This window comes from Limulus polyphemus, unplaced genomic scaffold, assembly GCF_000517525.1.
Source record: "Limulus polyphemus unplaced genomic scaffold, Limulus_polyphemus-2.1.2 Scaffold1262, whole genome shotgun sequence".
Classification (NCBI taxonomy): domain Eukaryota; kingdom Metazoa; phylum Arthropoda; class Merostomata; order Xiphosura; family Limulidae; genus Limulus; species Limulus polyphemus.
In genome coordinates, this window is record NW_013666872.1 from 58,295 (window position 1) to 80,679 (window position 22,385).

The 22,385-nt window shown below is 32.6% G+C and overlaps 1 protein-coding gene across 16 annotated transcripts in view; it reads right to left on the minus strand.

The window, feature by feature from the left end:
- The window catches only part of LOC106462830 (Down syndrome cell adhesion molecule-like protein Dscam2), a 70,317-nt gene that overhangs the window by 27,433 nt on the left and 20,499 nt on the right, over positions 1-22,385 (minus strand). The window contains exons 1-3 of one of the 16 annotated variants that reach the window (XM_022390208.1): positions 7,394-7,746; positions 6,787-7,071; positions 4,717-5,001 (exon numbers count right to left, since the gene is read on the minus strand). The exons of 4 other annotated variants lie outside the window; for them this stretch is intronic. In XM_022390208.1, coding sequence (XP_022245916.1) covers positions 4,717-5,001; positions 6,787-7,071; positions 7,394-7,451 — 628 coding nt within the window. In that variant the 5' untranslated portion in view covers positions 7,452-7,746. Of the gene's footprint in view, positions 1-2,639; positions 2,925-3,319; positions 3,564-4,716; positions 5,002-5,230; positions 5,360-6,786; positions 7,072-7,393; positions 7,747-8,184; positions 8,470-8,810; positions 8,902-10,675; positions 10,961-11,231; positions 11,586-12,048; positions 12,334-12,823; positions 13,041-13,741; positions 14,027-14,667; positions 14,814-15,641; positions 15,924-16,214; positions 16,467-17,847; positions 18,133-18,266; positions 18,448-18,863; positions 19,149-21,505; positions 21,585-22,385 lie in introns of those variants that run through there. 11 more of the 16 variants (XM_022390209.1, XM_022390220.1, XM_022390215.1 and 8 more) reach the window with 11 other exon arrangements.

Below are 22,385 nucleotides of genomic sequence, written 5' to 3' on the forward strand. Positions count from 1 at the left end.
ATATATATATATATATTATTTATCTTCACTAACAATTATTAGACAGAACAGGATATTTTAAACAAGCTTATTTATAATATAAAATACATAAATATTCATAAGCTAAAATAGTACCAATGAACTACACAACTAATACTGAAGCCAAAGCTTCCAATCACATAGTTTTATAAACGACGAAAATTATATCTTATCATTGAAATATGCTTAGATAATTTTTTCGCAAAAAAAGATATATCCTATAACTGTAATATAACTTACCAAGTGAAAAAACACCCAAGACAAAAATCTGCAGGATCAAACAGATGCCATTATTCCAGTGAGCAGCCATTAGAATGACGTCACTTCGTAGATCAAGAATTGTTAATACAACGTACAACCAAACACTATCGTAGATAGCAATGGATTTAAACTGTTTGGGGAAATTCTGTCATCTGCTTAAGACACAAACAACTATAAAGGTAATAAAACATCAAGGTTAAGAAACGGCGATATTATAACAACGAATGTATCCAACAAAAACACTAACACCTTATAAACAGGGTAATATCGAACAGCACCTGAAGCGACACATAGCGGAAGAACAAATATTAAGTAACTCGTAGGATTTTTATTAAATTACTTTCCGTTAAAGGTAATAAAAATTTTGAAAGTTTCCAACTTTAAACGCATGTTCCAGAACGAAGGAAAAAATAAAGAGCCCTAGAGGAATAAAAAATAACTCAAACAATCCTTCACTGATAAAATACGAACAGTAATAAATTAAAACGTTAAAAAATGTAGGATTTCCAAAGCAGAATTACAGCAATCATGTAAAGCTTTCTTTGGTGCAAGTTTTAAATTCATATCTCTTTTATACCTCCTGAATTTTCCTTTTTGATAAAAGAAAAACGAATCTGTTCTAATCGTTGAATAACGATATATTTCTAAATACTATCACATACAATAATTTGGTGCAACCAAGATATGCATCGTGTTTAACCTAATCTTTTATGTTGAATACAAAGAAGTCTTGTTCTTGCCGACTAAGGAACACGTGTCAACAATATTTTAATTACACATATATAGAATAAAATACAAATAGTGGGCGAAGAACACGTATAAACTTCTCTGGACACGCACTTCCTACCTTTGACCAGTAATTCAGCAGAGTAGCTCGAGATCCCAGCGTTGTTCCTGGCAACACAAGTGTAGTTTCCAATATCACTTCCCTCTAAAGTTTTTATTTTAATTGAGAAAAATCATCTTGAGTTAAAAATTCTAATTTTCCATCTTCCGAAGAAAGATCTATTCCATTCCTCAGCCAAGAGAACACAACAGGCGCTGTTCCTTTCAACAGACCACAATAAACACCAATCTGGTTACCTATTTCAGTTTTCTCCGGAAAGATGAAAGGTTGAATTTCTGGAGGTTCTGTGATAATGTAAAATTAACATATTATATTTAAGAAAGTAGCTCGTTAAGCCTTTAAAGAAACACATACAAACCTAAGCATACCATTAAAAGTTTAAACAACTGTGTCAAAATAAAACTGCAATAGTAAGGTTCATTAAAAATCGTTAATTAATAAGGAAAAGTCAAATATCCTTAGAGAAACCTCTAAACTTGGATAGTAAATTTTACGACCTGCCGAACTTTTAGGGAATACTCTGAATTATTTTAATAAAGAAGATTTTACTTACCTAAAGATATAACTTTCCCAAGCAAGCCCACAAACACTGTACAAATTGGAAGCATCTTTTCGATCGCCATTACAAGTTTCTATGACGTCACGCTGGATTACCTTTCTTTGTTAGAGCCTGTACTGTAAAGTCACGACGTAAAAAACTCTCGAGTAAACAATTATTCAGATTCACCGACATACATTTTAAGTTCGATATTTTCAGCCTTTGACAATTCTGCGAGAAGATTACAAAGAATTTTGATACTTAACTCTAAACAAACCTTTCTTTGGAATACAATACGAACGTTTACAAAATCGGGTCTCAGGCTTTTCCTGACTAACTCTCGAAGCGCCACATAGTGGCAAATACAGTCACGGGTGTTTAACGACATCTCAAAAATACAAATATGATACGGAATGAAAATAAGAAAACAAATTATTATAGAAACCCTGAAATACATGAGCAAGCCACAGCCTTTATGTTTATGAATTAAACAAAACACTGAAAAGTCGAACACAAGTGGCAAAGAAGTGTGTTTGAATTTTTTTTTTATCATCAATAAAACATTTTCCGGCAAACACTAATTAGTTCATTTGTTTAAAACTCAGATACAATGTATCGTACTTTTCAATGAGAAGAGTCCTTTTTAAACACCAAAGATTCATCATAATAGGTGACACAAACTAAAATCGCTAATGATTAAAGTGACCCGAAAAATACCTAGTACAAAAAGTGTAAAATCATATTTGTGCGTGGTGTAATCCGATACTATGATCACTTCATATTTCGCAAGTACAATTTATTATAAGTTTAGCACCCACATTCCTATATACAGTTAAAATATTTCCATGTTAAAAAACCGTATCTTAAAACATTTTAAGAATTTTGACAATGAAAACATGCCAGTCTTTACGACTTGTGGGAAAATTTCGATTTTTTTACGTAAGATTCGCCTCTAGCATATTTAAGATGTCTCACCATTTACCACTAACTGAGACGTGTGACTGTCCGAGCCGACAGCATTACTAATGACACAAGTGTAGTTCCCTACGTCAACAGCATCCAAGTTCCTTAGCTTCAACTGAGAGTTATCCTTCTGAGTTAGAACGTGTACATTACTTTCCAATTCATTAATGGGTTGTCCGTTCTTCTTCCACGAAAACTTAACAGGTAATGTGCCTTCAGAAAGACCACAAAATGCAGTGACCTGAGTCCCAAGCTTGGGTCGAGCAGGAAAATAAAATGGCTGAATGATAGGTAATTCTGTTGAAATTAAGAAACAAAATGGTGTTTAATTGGACATTGTCAGATATCTCACAACAGTAAAAGCTAACTACACAAGGTTCATCAGTAATGGTTTGTGATTCGTGAAATTTAAATACTAATAATTTTCTGAATGGAAGTGAAAAAGGAAAAATACCTAACAATTTCCAGCAATAATTAACTTCGAAAACAAACCTTAAATACGTAAGTTATGTTTAAAAACAATGATCAGGTGATTACTGACAAATCTTAAAATGTCAGACAAGAACTAGGAACTTATCCAAACATCACGAGTTTACTGTTGATAGTTTACTGTAGTGTGCCAAGAAAAAAAGTGTAAATATTTCAATGATAATAATTATTCTTTTAGAGCATAAACTCAAGACGATACTTACCCGAAGATAGTACGTTTATTATTGTTCCGTGCATCACAACAGCAATGAAATATGTCAGTATGGCGGCCATATTCCCATGCAGCGTTGACGTCACATAAGATAGGTGTGACTGAAGAATCAACGAACGTGTACTCGAGTGTTTATGATATTCTGAAAACTTTCTCTACCTGGCAGAATTTGAGGTGTTTTCAGTTAAACCTTGATTCAAAATAAAGATTATTAGTAGTTCTTTAAGTTGTAGCACAGCGCCAGGTGCCTTGTAACCATCAATGTTTCTTCCAACAAGCTCCAGTCTCAATGGCACATGAAGCGCCACAGTGCGGAAGTTCAAGTATCAACAAATGAAGAAATGCAAGTATGAATAACAAAAAAAAACATAGTAAATAACTTCCCCACACAACTATTCGAGGTTACCTGTAAGTGTAACTTTAACATTGTGTTAGATATGTCTGTAATAAATAAAGTACATCATTCATAGCATGCATTTTGTTCTGTTTTAAACACGCTCGAAAACAGTTGTGTAAACACACACAACTAACATTCAAACACCACAAAACGCTTGTTAACACATATAACAAAGAATTAATGACAACGTTAAAAATAACTGGAAATTAAAGTGTCATGATATCTACATATTAACACACAAAGGAACTGAAGTGTGATTTAATTTGAGGGCTTTCTGCATTTTTATCGATAATCAAATAAGTAAACTATTACAAAATGAAAGTTCAATACAGCATATGAAAACTAAAATTTAATTCACCACAACCGTTTCCATTAGTAATAGAACTCTGGAATTGGTGGTATGACATTGTATCACTAGAACTAACATGAATTACTATTTGCTTAATTACCAAAATATTAATAACTGTTTGTTTGTTTTGAATTTCGCGCAAAGCTGCACGAGGGCTATCTGCGCTAGCCGTCCCTAATTTAGCAGTTTAAGACTAGACGGAAGGCAACTAGTCATCACCAACCACCTCCAACTCTTGGGCTACTCTTTTACCAACGAATAGTGGGATTAACCGTCACATTATAATGCCCCCATGGCAGAAAGGGCAAGCATGTTTGGTGTACAGGGATTCGAGCCTGCGACCCTCAGATTGCGAGTCGAGCGCCCTAACCACCTGGCCATGCTGGGCCTATTAATTACTGATCCTCAATCTGAGAGTAAGACATGATATATATACAAAACACATAATACTGACCAGTTAAATTTAAAACAAAATACAAAATAACATGTGCCAAATCATAAACTCTGAAACCAAGAATAATGTTAATTGAAATAAACACACACGATACAACAACTTAAAAAAGACAAAAATATTCATCTTGCAAACTTTTATTGCTTAAAACGTTCAACATGTACCACCGTTAACTAATAACATATATATTACCGTTTACTAACAACCTGGCTGTACGGCTGTCTTCACCAACGGTGTTTCTAGCAGTACAGGTGTAGTTTCCAATGTTTCCACCGTCAAGATGCTTTAACTTTAATTTGGACGAGTCACTCAAAATCAAAATTTCTATCTTATCACCAACTGTTGTGAGAGTTTTTCCGTTTTTCTTCCAGGTGAAACTTACAGGTAAAGTTCCTTTCAACAAGCTACATAAAACATTAACCTGAGTACCAATTTCGGCTTTATCTGGGAAGATAAAAGGCTGAATTCTGGGGGCATCTGTGAAAAAAATATTGTAACTGAAATCCTTATAACGTAAATATTAAGTTTTTTTCTAGAGTCTAAAACCAATGTAACACAGAAATGCTTTTTTTAGAGAACCTACATTTGCTAATAAGATTATTATTAGACATTTAAATATATATACAGAATTTTTGCAAACCTGTTGCATAAAATAAATTTAATTTAGTTAAATTTAGTATACGTATATTTCTAAAATCACACTTACCGAAACTAGCAATGCTGCCCATAAGATTGAGAAGCACCACAACAACAACGGATAGATTTTCCGCCATTCCTGGTGACGCAGCTGTGACGTCAAAAAGCACACACATCCAAACTACTATTCAATGATCAGTAAGGGCAAGGGTAAGATAGTCTTGTATTTGTAATGTTCTGAGCAATATTACTAACCTTTCTCGGTTTCCACTCTAAAAACTCTTAGAAAGGTTGAAATTTAATAAAAATATCCAATAATACAATAACCCCTCAAACAATTTTAACTACAAATGATAATTTAATCACACGGAAGGTGCTGGATGCTGGGTATCTATGCAAAACCAAAGGCTCTTAAAGAACTGCAGCGCCACATAGCGGAAGAAACAAATTTACAATATCAAAATACAATTGCAACGGCACTTCCCTTAATTTACCACAAAACACTAATATTTTATCAAATGTTCACATGTTCAGTTTATACTACACACACACACAAATAACGTTCCAATATAACTGTTACAATAACAGATGTCTAGATTTGTAAAAAAAAACGCATTAGTAAAAGAAAAAAGCAATTATACAAACAAAATGCCCTTTAATTAAATACAAAATGGAATAAGGTACGACCACAGTCATAAGTTAAAGTTTTAAGCTTCACCTTCAACTGGCTAATCTAATATCGGTTTTCGACACACACATTCGAGTATATTTCATATTTCACAAAATATCTGATTTTACAACAACAAATTTTCAGCATTTCTAAATTGTGTAACAATCATTCATAGTTTGACGACAAGTAGAACGTTTCATTTGAGGGGTAAGTAAAATAAGGCTGTGTAAGAGGTGATTATCACCCTTTGATCGCAATGTTTCATTTCATATCTAAGATAAGTATTAATCATTACATGTTAAATTAGATGTTTGGACCTCGGCAACATACAACAATTTTCATAAGTCATTAATTTATCAGTCATCAAATTATATAACACAACTATTTGTAAATAATAAGTAACTGTATGAAGCTAATAAACACGTTTACATCTTGTGTAAAAAATATTTCGCAAATACACGTCGCATGTGTAACGTACACAACATCGTTCTCAAGTCCTTAATTCACATCATAGGTTAGGTAGAAGACTGCTGTGTTGATATTTTTCACCAATTTTAAAATATTTTAAACAAATAGTTTGTCTATCAAAAGAAATATCACACGAAATATGTGTTCTGTAATATGACTTTATCCAATACATAACCAGAAATAAAAAAACATTTTGCTTCGATATTTTGTTAAACGTATACAATTTTCAAGTTTGCTGTGTAATAATATATTCTCTGGATTAAACACTCCATGGCAGTAGACAGACAATCAAGTGAGCTCTTAATACATGTCAGTTTAGTTTTACATCCTTGTTTCTTAAATATGTACGCTAGGAGGCGATACCAGATTCACTGGATAATTAATATTCGACACTGGAAAAAGACTAGAAGAAATTCACGAAAGAATATATTCGAGATGAAAGACAATATTTATTCTTAAAAGAATATATATATACAATTTAAACAAACCTTCTATTACCATCTGCGCTGTTGTGTTATCTGTAGCAACAGCATTTGATACTCTACAAGTGTAATATCCACTGTCATAAGTTGACACACCAACAATAACTAGTCTGCTTGTGTATTCGTCGATTTTCTCAATGTCAAAATGTGGTCCAACATACAATCTCTCCCCATCTTTCCACCATGAGAAAGAAAATGGAGGATCTCCACGGCGAACAGTGCAGAAGACGCGAACTTGTTCTCCAAGTTTTATATTTTTCAAAAAGGAAAATGGCGCAACAACAGGTGGATCTAAAAAATAAGTAATTTTAAAATCAACAATAAAATAAGTTTGTTTTTTTACAAAGGAAAATTTGCAGGGTTTAATAAATTCTCTTATCTTCGAAAGATAAAACTAAGATATTCATTAATAATTGACTTGAGTTGAAAAAGCAGTCACATGTTATATAGCTAGTGTTATATTACAAACTTATACTGGATATCCTTAAATGATGTGTATTGCCATTCAAGCAAAAAAACAATTTATAACAAAATAAATTTATGTACTGGATTAAACTTCATTTCTCTTAATACTATACTAAATTAAAGTTTAATTATAATTACATTTACTTACCTGCACATTCAACACTGATGAGAAATGTAAGAAATGTGGGTAACATTCCAATTTTCATTTTCCTTATTTAATAATCAGCCACTATAACAAATGACGATGAAGAAGGCAACAAAATGGCTACTTATTTCACCCAACAACAGTGACGTCACAACAGATTTAGGGCGATTCTCAACCTCTTCGTCAAATTAAACAAAGAATCACAACTATTAAAAATACAAAAACAAATCTATACACTTATGTACCGAATAATAAGTTGTTTTGAAGTTCGTATGGCACAAAAATAACAGGATTTTTACATAACTTCTTCTCAACCTATCTACAGTAAGCTCAGAATAAAGCATTTGTAGCAAGCGTTCTTCTGTTGGTTCTGGATTAAAGCGACATCTGGCAGATAATTTTGACAAACATTAAGCATTTTTAGTAGAAATTGAAGATATTCGTTGTCAACCGGTATTTTAAAAGTAGTACCACCCAATCACTATCAACCCCTCAACCATGCAGCACGCATTTCATTTGTATCATACGATGTCTACTTTTGACAATTATGATAACTGGCTTCAAGATTTCTAAAGAGCAGACTGATCCAGAAAAAAAATATATACTTCAAGAGAAGCTAAAGTACAAAACTGATAAACTATTTATATATATATACCGTTCTTACTCTTAGGATTTTACATATTATTAATATCATCATTTCTACAGTTTTGTAAAATAAAAAAATTCAAAAAATAATGCAATCGGGAAATTTACAAAACTACGGGAGTGCCATAATATACAATGAAGATATTTACCTTGGACAAGAAGCTCAGAAGTATACCTATCATACCCAGCATTATTTCTCGCAATACAACTGTAGTTTCCAATATCGTTTCCATTTATATTTTTAACCACCAGAAGAGAAAATTCTCCATGAGTTACAATTTCTAGTTTTTCTTCTGTAGTAAATAATTCTTTATTATCTTTCTTCCAGTGAAACATTATAGGTGGCGTTCCTTTCGAAAGAACACATGTCACGGGTACCTTGGCACCATGCTCAATACTGGTTGGAAAATGAAAAGGCAGAATTTTCGGTGAATCTGGAAAATATGTTCACCATTTAAAATACGTAAAATCGGCAGTGAACGTAAAATAGAGTTTAAGCTAGAGATTGACAGACTTGAGATTCTATTTATCAATCACGTTTAGGCCAAAATTACTTGTTTTAAAAATATACAAGTTACTTTTTTAACGAAAACCTTCCTTTATGTATAAACTACAAAAATAATATGTAAATAATGCATGTTACAGCAAAATAAAGATAACTATTTCTTGATTTATTCTTTTCGCATGGTTTAACTATTCAATAATCTATTTTCCCTATCTCTGAATGCAATAAATGTTGTGAATACATATTTTATAAATAAAACAACGAACTTACCCATAGAATTTCCCCAAACTGGTAAGCCTATTAGTATTACAATTAGGCTTACAGCCAAGCTGAACATCACAGCCATTGGATGACGTCACAAGGTGTAGAAACCGCTACTTGATATAATGGTGTCTGTTCTGTAGGTAACTTAGCATACAACAGAGAACTGAGAAGTGGTAATGTATGCAAAACCTGTGTAAGTTATAATAATAGAAGAAAAGCGTAAACACGGTTGAATACAGTGGTCAATCAAACGCGTTCTGTTGTACAGCTCTCATGTATTTACCCCAATTATGAAAGTCGTTGTTAGAGCATCCTAACCTCAAGCTGAAGCGCCACATAACGGCAAAATTTTCATGAAAATTCTCAATTTTTTCTTTGCGAAATATTTCAGTAGTACAGTTATTACAGAAATAATAAACATAAAAATACCTTAGGAACCAAATACACTAACATACAGTATTACGAACGTTTCTATTTCCAGTAAATGAAAAAACGGAATCTACTACACAGTAACTAAAACAACGGAAAACAATAAATATATTGAAGACAAGTATAAAAATCGAATTCACTTCCTATACGCAATAAATCGCAAAATAACTTTGTCCATTGCTATTACCTGTATAGACAGAATTTGCTTTTCATTTATGCAGTTAATTCTTTAATTTTTAAATTAAATACTTTTTGTACATTTCTGTAGGTGGCCAACTATCAGAAAAGTTTTTTTTAACGAGTTACTTGACATGAAAAAGTAATAAATAAACCTGCATAATGAAACACCGATTAGGCCTAACTAATCACATTGGGCCAGCCTAAGTATATTAGTAACGTTGACAGAACTTGGACTCCATTAAAAAACAAAAAAAAACAATGACTACAGTCGGACAGCAGTCTAATAACCGAACACGTTCAGGTATGAAACTAGAATAGCTGCATGTGTTGGAAACAGTAGAATAATGCGTTTCTAATTGCAACATTCAATAGTTGTTGGGTAAGCCTAATAGTATTCATGTTTAGGTCAGTCTGAGTGACTTTAGTTATTAAATTTTTAGGTTTGACCGTCCATCTATAATTTCGATCTGCAGACCAATCAACAGCACTTACTCCCTGAATCAGTTACTCTTAACTGAACAGCATAATCAACTGTCACACTTATAATGCACTCACAGCTGAAAATGGGAACCACTAGGCCATGCTGGGACAGCACGTATGTACTTAATATTGGCAGAACGAGACCTCTAGTATCAGCAATTAGTAACAGAGCCTAGCAGTAAATGTTATATATGACAAAGACCAAACATAAAAAAAAACATTTTAATATCCGAAATATATTACAATTATTGGTATGACAACACATTACACAGTTCAACAAGTTGGAATGATTAATATTCATGAATGAAACTGGACACTATAAAACGGGCAAACCCATTTAAAAATATTTCAACTTACATTATTCTGACTAAAAAATAAAAAATGGGGAGGAGGGCATTTCATGATTTTAATGTATCATCATTGATGACCAAAATCCTGCACTTGACATAGCGTTTAGTATAACACATATTCATTTCTTTAGTACACAAACATAAATTGGTAATTAATAATTTTCCTAATCTATTATGACAATAATATTAGAATGGTGAATTGTAGTAAAAACATAAAACACGTTTTACTTAATAATTCTAGAAAATTAAGAGAAAGAAACTTTCTGAACTTGATATTGAGTATTTCGTGTTTAAAAATGTACTTCCAAACTACCGATAACGTCTTATAATAATCAGTTCAATAATGTTAACTTGATTCTGTTGTGATCTGACCCAACATTGTTTAGTAAAACGATACCACTCCAGTAAATCCCCATATGTAACTTATCTCACCTTGAGCAATCAGTTCAGAAGAGTAACTATCCTCTCCAGCATCATTTCTGGCGATACAAGTATAGTTTGCAATATCATTACCATTCACGTTCTTTATAACCAACGTTGATATAGCTGGATAATCAAGAAATTCAATTTTCTCCTCTTCTGGTTCGAGATGTTTTCCATTCTTTTTCCACGCGAAACTGATTGGTTTAGACCCTTTTGAAAGTCCACACGTGACAAGTGTCTGAGTGCCAGTTTCTGCCATTTTTGGAAAATGAAAAGGGAGTATCTTTGGGGGCGCTGTAAAAAAAAGTTAAGTTTGTGATTTGGTTAAAACTGTGATAGTGTATTGGCAAATCAAATATTTTTATGGAATTTCTTGAAATTAAGAAAAAAACTCAGTCTTTCTTTGTGGTATATTATTTCCTTGACAGAAAGTTTAATATCCACCCCCAGGTTTGGCGCCTATAGGATATATTTAATAAGCAATTTATTTAAATAAATCTTGTTAATTGTAAACACTAAATTCTTCTTTGCCAAATATATAAATATACATCTCAATGCAACTTACCAAATGGGAACCCGACGTCAACTAAGCTTAGTATTAGCAGCACTAAGCCTGAAAGCATAGTGAACACTGGTACCATTGGATGATGTTAACTATAGAACCAACTTTCTTGTAGCTCGTTCCAAGATGGCGGCAACTCAGTTTCTATTCAGCACGTAAAGGAACTCCAGCTTTAAAACTAACGACTGTTACGATTAATTGCACATGGTAGAACTCCTTTTGTTATCAATGTACACCAACGACCAATAGTTAGAGACAGAGAAACAGAAATTTATAACGGACTTTACTTACAAACAGATGCTTACGCACCACTCTATGTACAATTTACACAAAGCTAAAGCGCCACATAGCGACAAAAACATACAGTCTCATAATACTAATTTGCGCTACTAAACTAGAACTTTTTCAGTACTTATAAAAAAAAAGTGAAATATTTTAAAAACTTTCCCTTGTCATACAGTTTTATTGACTACAGTAACCACATATTAATTTGTTAAACTGTATTTGTTTTACATCATCATTAACTAAGAATGAATACTATACAATAAAATTACTTTATAAAATACGATAACGATATTTGAATACGTTTAGTCACACTTATTTTATTTTGTAAAATAATACTCAATACTCTCAGAACAAAGAGTTTAAAACTTAATTTATTAATATACATTAATTAGACTGAGTTGTAACGTTTTTCGTGAATATAACCGAATTATCAGACAATCACTTTCGTATAACTGAAATATTATACGAAAAGCAAGATTGAAACTAATATTTTAATCGTTACGGTTTGTCAAATAGTTTGGATGTTGCTTCCCACCTTCAGCGATTAGTTGAGATGTGTAACTGTCTTCCCCTGCTTCGTTTCTGGCTACACAGGTATAGTTTCCAAAATCGTTGCTTTCCAAGTTTTTTATTTTTAAGTTGGAAACATCAGCATCATAGAGAAATTCAATTTTTCCTTTCAACGGAAAAAGTATTTCGCTTTTCTTCTTCCACACAAAGTTAACCGGTAATGATCCTTTGGAAAGCCCACATAGGACATGCACGTGGGTACCCAGTTCCAAATTACTTGGAAAATGGAATGGTAGAATCTTTGGAGAATCTGCAAGGGAAAACGTAAAGCAATTATTTGTAGCCTCGACATGTTTCTAAAATTTCTTGCGTACTAATCTCACGGTAAAATATATATTATAACTGTGCAGATTTTTTATTAATAACACGACTACGTTTCGTAACACTGAAAACAAGGCCTAACCTGACGTTCGGCCTAAGAAAGCTGAGAGCTTAACGTAACTTAACAAATATAAGAACTCGATTGAAAATAAGAAAGATTACGAGGCGCACTTAAAAGTACCATAATAAAAGAAGTAACTGTAAACTAGCAAAAAAAAAACCATTAAGAAACTATTTAGAACAACATTCCTTCAATTTACGTCAGTTACCCTACCCTGCCTGTCTTGCCAAATTCAAGAACTGTTTATATTTAAAAAAGTAATTAACTGATTAAAATTATTATAATTTACACATATACGAAATCAACAAATGTTTTTCTTAATCATACCAACTACAGAGAATAAAACATTTCAACTTACCTAATAAATTTCCTGGAGTTGCAAGGCTGCTTAAAATTATGCTTGTAAACACCGCAAATTTTGCCGCCATTTTGAGAAAGGTTTTTACGCCAACACAATCTGGTGTCTCTAGTCTAGTCCCGTTCTACAGAAACGGTGCAGCCTACAGTTCTTAAATTAACAGTACATTATATATCCAAGTTTCTAAAAAAAAAAGATTATATTACTACCTCAATACAACATTCCCACGATAAGTAATACTTACTCATAAAGAATATTACTTTGATTATTTTACGAACTAAAATTTCACAGAAGACAAAGAGCGCTTGATACCTTTTGCAAGTATGGTTGGTAAAACTCTACGGTAGCGTCACATAGCGGCAGACATTTGTCATCATTTATTAACTTTAATATTTAAACCTAAATAAAGTTTTGATTAAACTTTTTAATTTGACCATATACAAAAAGAACCAACATAACTACTTAAAAATGCATGGTCAATAGTCAATAAAATTTCAACCGGAAACAGTCGTTCCAATACTCTTGGCAATAAATTTTGAAAGAAATTTATATTACCTAAAAAATTTTTACCTTATTTTCTGTACTTAGATTAAAACGCAAAATAAACTAATTTTAATTTGGTAGATCATTATATTTTAATATGAAAATTATTCATACAAAGGATTCCACTAAAATGTTACCTTTTCCAAATAGTTTTATTGCAATGAATCATGTGTATGATACAGTACGACACGTTTTTTCTTGTATTTTTTACAATTTGAAAAAAGATTACATTTCGAGCATTTTCTTAATGATTATATAGTTAATGTTAAATATATTTTTTCCCGTTCCCACGACTAATCCCTTCCTAAGCAGATATAACACATTATAACTATTTAAGTAAGCCTAACATACCAATTACTATTTTTTAAAACTTACCTCTAACCAATAGTTCAGCAGTATAACTGTCTTCACCAACAGAATTTTTTACAAGGCAACTGTAATTACCGACATCAGAAGCTTTCACCCTATTAATTTCTATCATGGAAAAAGTATCATGAGTAAACACGCGGCCTTCCTCTTCTGGTATGTTAAAAATTTCTCCATTTTTTCTCCACGTGAAAACCACTGGTATGGTTCCTCTTGAAAGACTACAATGGACGTTCACTTTGGAACCAATTCCTGAATTTTTCGGGAAATTAAACGGCTGAATCCTAGGGCCATCTGCAAGAATGATTAACAAGCATTTTATTAAGCTTAATATGAAAAATCTTAAAACTCGTCCAATTCAATCATAGATGCACGGATGAATTAAAAATATTGCTAAATTTACTCAAATTCACAACCGAGGTAAGGCATTATGAGAGTAATACCTACTTAGAAGAAATTACAAGTGTAGATTTGTTGACAAGAATAACCCCCCAAAATAACACGAGCAAACATAACCGCTTGGGTTAATTATAGAAAATAAGGTAGTCTTACATTTCAAGATATTTTTTTAAATGTAATATTACAAATAATAACGAACTGGATTTGGAATATTTTATTGCATCCAAATATAACACGGTTGTCTTGTTTAAATTATATGATAAGAAGAACCAAATCATAAAACATTCAACAATTTTTGTACTGGTGTACAATTTATTACTGAAAATAATCGACTCTGAATACTTTTGGCATTAATTAAACATGAAATGAAAGACCACATTAAAATCCATGACATAATTATGAAAATACGAACAAAAATAATTAGAATTATTATATTATATATCTAAGTGGAATTCTTAAATATATTTAGTATTTTAAAATATATTTTCATAGATTACACTAAAGGAACAGTACTAAAAATTCAGTGTTTAACTCACCTATGGACAACGTGGAAGAGAAGAATCCAAAAACTAATAAACATGATATTGCACTCATGTCGGCAGCCATATGCTGAAGTAATCGTGACGTCAGAAGACAGTTATTGAAAGACAGCACAAAGAGATAATTGTTGAAATTAATTGTTAATTTAAACTATTTCTCCCTAAAGTGGAAAGTTCCAGAGATTCAATTAAAAACATACAAAGGCCATGAAGTGCAGATATAAATAATTATCCACGATGAAACTTGCAAGGTTTAGCACTGATGTCCTTTGCTATAATGTTTTTCCAAAGACCAAAAACGCGAGCAAACTGCAACACCGTCTTACGGCCATGAAAAGAACTAGTATATTAAACAAATAAACTTCAGTAATTCACTGTTTTATTATGAAAGTAAAATGAACATAAATATTTTACAATAAACTAACAACATATACCATAACATCCTGAGCCCAAATTACAACCAGTTTATGATTTAATCTGAGTAACATAAAACTAAATTATATTCTGGAATCACGACTGAAGAACTACTAACTTTCAAAAGACCATCTGTTTGAATTACTGGCAGAGGAATGAATAAAATATGCAGGAATATGTATAGGACTATTTCCCAAGCATACTTTTAATTAGTTGTTATCATTTACTGAAACAGTTTATATCACTAATTTCTGTGTTGGCATTTAAATTATTGTCAAAAAACGTGGCAGAACCAAATGGCAAACCATTTTTTTGTATAAATCTGAAAATTAATGTTGATGTTTATTCATAATTTCAGTAAAACGCAACCTTCTATCACCTGTTTTTTTCTATCTTTTTTAACTATAGATTTCATTTATTTTCTTACACAATAAAAACTCAAACGACTCAATAAGAGCTTCGCTTCGAAACTCATTGAGCCAAATATATTTTATATTTCACTGCATTTAACACATTAATAGCTATCAAATTTTACGTCACAGGTAACCATCTTGTACCTTCCAGTAACAGTTGGGCTATGTATTGGTCTTGGCCTACAGAATTTCTTGCCGAACACGTGTAGTTCCCAATGTCCGAAACTTCTAAATCCCTTATTTCCAGGATTACATAATCATGGTGTGTTGTTATTTGAACCTTTGAAGACATCTTCAAATTAAAACCATCTTTCTTCCACGTAAACGTAGCTGGAAGTGTCCCCTTATACAACCCACACGGTACTCGGATGTGAGCTCCAACTTCAGGTTTGCTTGGAAAATTGAAAGGCTGGATGATAGGTGGTTCTAAAAAGGGTACATGAAAACACGTGGTTTGTGATACATCACGCTCTACCGGACCTTTCATTACTAGAAATATAAACTTATTCATTCTATAAACAATTGATCAAAGTCACTTGTTATGAACACGACATCAATGTAGTTTGAATGGTTTCACAGTAGAATCATCTTCAATAGGATGCTATTATATCTATAAATATTATATTTTATTATGTTCGTCGTGATTAATGTATTAAATAGAGAATATTTTAGTGTTTTTCATTAATGTCTAACATTATTGTGCTAAAGCTTACATACCTATTGTAGCAGCTTTGGTGACGATGCAAATTAAAATCCAAGTCGTTAGTGTTACCGCCATTTCCGACGCAGAAGAAAACGCCACAATTCGTGAAGGCTGCACGGCACAAACTAACAATGGCGTCTTACTGATGTCAGAACCAGGAAGAATATCAAAGGTTTATAAGTAAGGGTGTTCATTTTACAATGTTCAATACTGTCAGTTGCAGAAAAATATCCAGTTGTTATGAAATACTTAAAATTCAACTTGGTTCAAATAGAAATATTCCTCTGGTGGTACGCTTTGTTTTCATTAACTCCACCTTGGCCTTTAACACTAACTATTAATTCGTATTACAAGTTTTGGATTTTATTTTCTCTGTACTGCAAGTCATAGTTCATTTATTTGTTTATGTACATGAATGTATTTAATATTAAATAAACATATAACGTTTTTACCGTGAGAGTGGTGCATTGGATTCATCAGTTTTAAGTATTATTACTTTTCTAAATCAATATATATTTTTTCCTCATCTCTTTTTGCTGCCACGTCGGTAGGTCATGACCACTAGATGGCACTGTTGTAACAATTGGTTTGTGGGATACTATGACATGGTTTCACGTGAAAGATTTATCCTGATGTCGGTTCTATCACCAGTTGAGCTGTGTATCTATCATCACCACCAGAATTCCTTGCAATACAAGTATAGTTACCAATGTCCGAGGCATCTAAACGTTGTATCTTCAACATAACGTATTCCTTATGTGGTGAAATATCCACTTTTCCTTGAAATGTACTCAGATCTTCTTCGTTCTTCTTCCAATTAAAGGAAACGGGTAAAGTGCCTTTGGATATACCACAGTAGGCACTCACTTGGGTCCCAAGTTCCATTCTGCTTGGAAACGTGAATGGTTGTATCTTCGGAGGTTCTGTCAAAAGTTTAAGTTGTTAGGCTTATTTTTATATAAACAAGATAGAATCTCTACAAATATGTTAAATTCTTTAAAACGTTTAATATCACTTACCATATGCAAATGCGTGAAAATGGAACCCAGGACACATCACAAATACAGTAAAAATCAGGGTCGCAGCCATTTTAAGTTGAATGACGTCACGCCCAGCAGTGAGGTTATTGGTGTTGTCGCCGTTCTTAAAAAACAAACATATTTACTAACTGAACAAAATTAATGGCTAAGAGTACATACTCAACACATTTCACAGAAATGTTGAACTCAGGAGAGACTGCGAGTTTAAATCACTTTCAAAGTTCTTCTACATCATTGTCCAGAACTGGATAGACAAAGAACTGCGACTAATGTAATGTGGCTCAAGTAAAAACAACTGCAGCGCCCCCTGCCAAATGTTGAAAACTGTAATTCATATTGTAAAATGCTTATAAAAAATACGACGTAATGAAACAAATTAATATATAATATAAACATACAAGTATGATTTACAAATCAGAACCAAAAAAAGAGGTCAATAAGAACTCCTTGGACTCGCGAGTAATCGGGTTTTTAGAAATATTCCATTATTAATCATCCTAAGCTCCAAATTTTCCTCTTTATCTAGAAATAATTTGTAGTATGTTTCATGTGTGTAACAAAACAACCTGGTTGTCCATTTTGTCTCTTCTATTACCAACATCCTCACCTTGAACTAATAACTCGGACGTGTAACTGTCATTTCCAGCTATATTTCTAGCAACACAAGTGTAGTTTCCGATATCAGAAGCATTGAGCATTTGAATTTCAAGGAGTGTGTAGCCACCTATAGTTAAAACTCGGATTTTATTTCCACTCGATATCACTTCATTTCCGTTCTTCATCCAAGTTAAATGGACCGGACTTGTTCCTTTAGACAGACCACAGTACACACTGATTTGTGTACCAAGTTCTACCTGAGTTGGAAAGGCAAACGGTTGAATTTTGGGCGATTCTATGAAAAAACGGGAGGAAAAATGTTTAACTTATAATCAAGAACAATTATCGAGAATTACAAATGAAATATACAGTAGAAAGTGAACAGATCAATAAGCAAGAGAAATGTAATAACTTTAATTCAAAACTTACCCATGGACACAGATAGAAAGACACAGCTATCCAACATTATGATTCCAACGAAATAAAACAGTCCTGCCGCCATTTGTTGACGTCACAATACGTTATTGTCGATACGTTACAAAATAATTAATTCGCACCTCACTTGTTATCTGGAAACTTTAAATAATGTTTATGAACCAATACAATGATAATAATAGACTAAAACTAGAAAATCTACAACATTCCACTATATTGCTAATCGCAAATTTTACGCAAAGTAACGCACACACCTCACAAAGAATCAGCACAGTAATCAAGGGCGTCAGCAACGCCTCCTACCGTCAGAACACTTTTAGGCAAATTTTCAAAATAAAATTTCAGTTTCCAAAGGCTTTGATGAAATTAACACAAAATCTTAGATTCATGAATATACCTTTTTATTGTAGTTTCTTGTATTACAATTAGAACGAAAAAAATGAATTCTTTATTTTAAATTATAATATTTTCTTTTGTAAACTATAAACAAGATGGAAGATACATAAAGCAACTTATAATATCTTGGTTAACCATACTCTTAACTAAATACCAAACACAATATGTGACTTTCCATCATAATCTAAACCTCACCTTTTACCAACAGCTCTGAAGTATAATTGTCTTCACCATCCAAATTGTTTACAACACAAGTATAATTTCCCATATCGGAAGCGACAAGTGATTTTATTTCTAATACAGACGACCTTTCATGTTTAAGAAATTGAATATTCTGATTTTCTTCATTAATTCCTTTTCCATTCTTCATCCAATAAAAGTTAAGCGGAGAAGTTCCTTCAGAAAGACCACAATACAAGCTAATTTGTTTACCAAGTTGCACTGCAGCTGGGAAGCTAAAGGGTTGAATCCTAGGGGGCGCTACAAAAAATAATTTAATTAAACACCTAAAAATATTAAAGCTAAAAAATTCATACAAATATTATATTTTTTACACTGTTAAATAATACCAGGATACTGCGAAAATACAGAGGCTATTAAATTATTTTAAAGGGTCAGGTATGTTAATTTTTAGAATATTATAAAAATGTATGTGTGAATGCATTATATCGCCAAGTTCATAACACATGTTAAGAAAGGTGAGTTGTGTTTCACTGTCGGGGCATCATTGCAGTTTAAAACAGTTAAACACAGCATGAACTCTGTTACCAACATTTAACACAAACATTGGATGTATAACTGGCGGAGTACACTTTCACACATTTAGAAACGAGAAGCCTGCCAACTATAGTAATATTTCAGAACCTGTCATTTCTGTCTCTTATGCTGCATTTCAAAAATAATCGTATTTCATTTCCATCTGATCCGTGGAGGTCAAGGCTCCAGGCTGACCAAGGCAGATTCCAGACGCTGTTTGTCTCAATCCACTAATTGACACAGTGTTCAGTATAGCGTGATGCATTAATACATTGAAGGTACAGTTCATCCTTAAATTATGTCAATCCAAGCAGTACAGCATTGTCTAGAATATCACAAACTGTCATCGTACTTATAACTCCATGAACTGTGGACTAATACAGATATAAAAAGTAAAACAAACCAACAACAAGATACTTTCTACAACACCTTGCATGATTGGGACAACACAGTCATAAACAAAGTATTTTTTAAGCTGTCAAACAAAGATGGTCCACCATCTAAAGAAGGCAATGAGTAGTGGAATTAATGGTTCCATGTGATGGTATTTCATTGATCGTCTACGTGACCAAGAAAACAAAGAGCAGAAGCCATGCATTTGTGGCTTATGGTCTGCAGCCCATCTATGAAATATAAAAGCATGGAACTCCTTGTGCACAGTGAACGTGCTGGCCTGAATATACAAATGTATTTCATAGCACAACTTTTAAAATTCATTAGGGCCAATAATTGATCGTTTCTGGATGGATAGGCCAATATTAAACATGTAGCCAATGGTATTTCGTTTATTCAGCATATTATCCAAAGTGGAATATGGGTAGTCGAGCACAGAATTTAGATGCACCTTCAAAGGGGTGGGGGAAGAGTCATTACATTTGATAATAAAGTGTTTTATTAAAATAATAAAACGATACGTAGAACAAATAAAAATAAGTACCATCAAATAGTTCTAAACTTAAACAAGAGACAAAGCTTAACACTTTGCTATGTATTTTGTGAACATTTGTTAAAATAAATATTCACAAGGTAATCTCATCAATAGTCTTATGTATTATGTCCGTACATAAATAATAAATCGAAAAAAGATCAGAATTATAGTTTTTATAAAAAGTATTTTTATGTTAAAAGTTTGTAAAACTGCGGTTTAATCACAACTACAGGTTGTATGTTCTAAAACTTAAATCCAAAACACACAAATAGCAGAAAAAAATCAGCTTGTTACATGGCGCGCTTAAGCCTTCTAATATGCAGAAATCCAGAGATTAAAGAACCTTGATACAAAAAATAGATCAGTGTTCTTATACTCAGATCCTTTTTTTAAGAATTAAACGAGCATTTCCAATTATGGTATACACCAGAGTCCCCAAACGCCTTAGCTTCAGCTAATCCCCCTCCTCCGAACTTAGATACCCGGGTCCCCACATAATCATTTAACATAAGTTTAATTATTGTCACTCTTAGGTATCTTACTTTTTCATACTTGTTCTCTCGAAATTTAAAGTATAAACAACGATGTGTAGTCATATTTATTGTAACAAATAAAATTCCCGCTGAAAAGGGAGATATTTATGCATGTGCTAGAGTCCCCCCCTAGACCGTCTCATGAAATTCAGTTTGAGAATCACTAGTATATTACCTAGGGCTAAAATGCTAGTATTTCTACAAGGATAGTTTTAGCTTCAAGATTACTTAGTGGAAAAATATTGGTTTTATAGTTTTGGTTCACAAAACAACGGATTCATAAAGCGGAAGTAAGCCAATAACACAGTTTAACAGAAACAAGAAATCGTTCAATTAGAAATCTTCACCTACAATACAGCAGGCGGTCTTACATGACAACTTAAGATGAATTCATTAAAAGACATTGTTTGAAATGTTTTAAGCTAATACACAGTAAAAATCTGAGATCGTGAGTTAACAAAATACAACTTCTTTAATAGGTAAAAATTTGAACTGTAAAAATGATGATTGAGTTTATAATGTATAAGAAACCCAAAAATGAAATTCAAAACTGCTACACTACGTAAGTTTCAATTTTAACCATCATTTAATTTTAAATATATATGTATATATCAACTTACTAACAGAAGTCGTCCGCTGTACAAGGGTCAGCATAGTTGATAGTAGTAGTCTTATTGGGGTCAACATTTTCTCTCCGAACTGTGAAAGTTCAAAAGAAGACTGGTCTTTCTGATGAAGTGCTTCTTGATTATCGACTAATTAAAGGTAGACTGTCTCACACTTTACTGTATACAACCAGTATTAACGATCAAATATCGCGTGCGCAATAGTTTGGTAACAACTTTGAACGAACGGCTCACCGCTATTATAACAATGTTCCGAGTAATTCCGCGCTTGCGCACACGCCGAGTTTCGGTCAGCGATGACTAACTGGGAAAAATTCGAATCTTAAGCGTGTCGACCTTTAACTGAGATGGACTTCAGAGCTACTTATCTCTATTAGGCCATCAAACACAGTGCAAATATCCTAAAAAGGAACATACAGAATTCGCTGTTTGAAGGATGTGTGCTGTTGATCGGTAAGTGGTATTCTATTTAAGTAGTACCTCAATATATCTGTGATCTCGTAAGGATCAAAGAACACAAAACATCTTACTATTACTCATTAGAATTGTCTAAAAACCTTATGAAACTGTAATGTCGTACTTTCTGTAAGAATTTCTTTATGATTTCAGTTGCATTTGATGCTGTATTATTGATTTTTGAACGTCCCCAAAATGTTCTGTCTTTACACTTTTGGAATAGAGTTGTTGTCACTAAATTCATACATAGCATATTAACTTTAGTACAGACTAGCAGAGACCCGCCAAACATTTCCGGCCAAATTAGTATCTTTATCGTAACAGTACTTATCTAAATATAACATTTATAGAACAATACAAACGAACTGTAATCGTAGACAACGAAATGTGTAAATCCACTTGTATATAGGCCGTACTT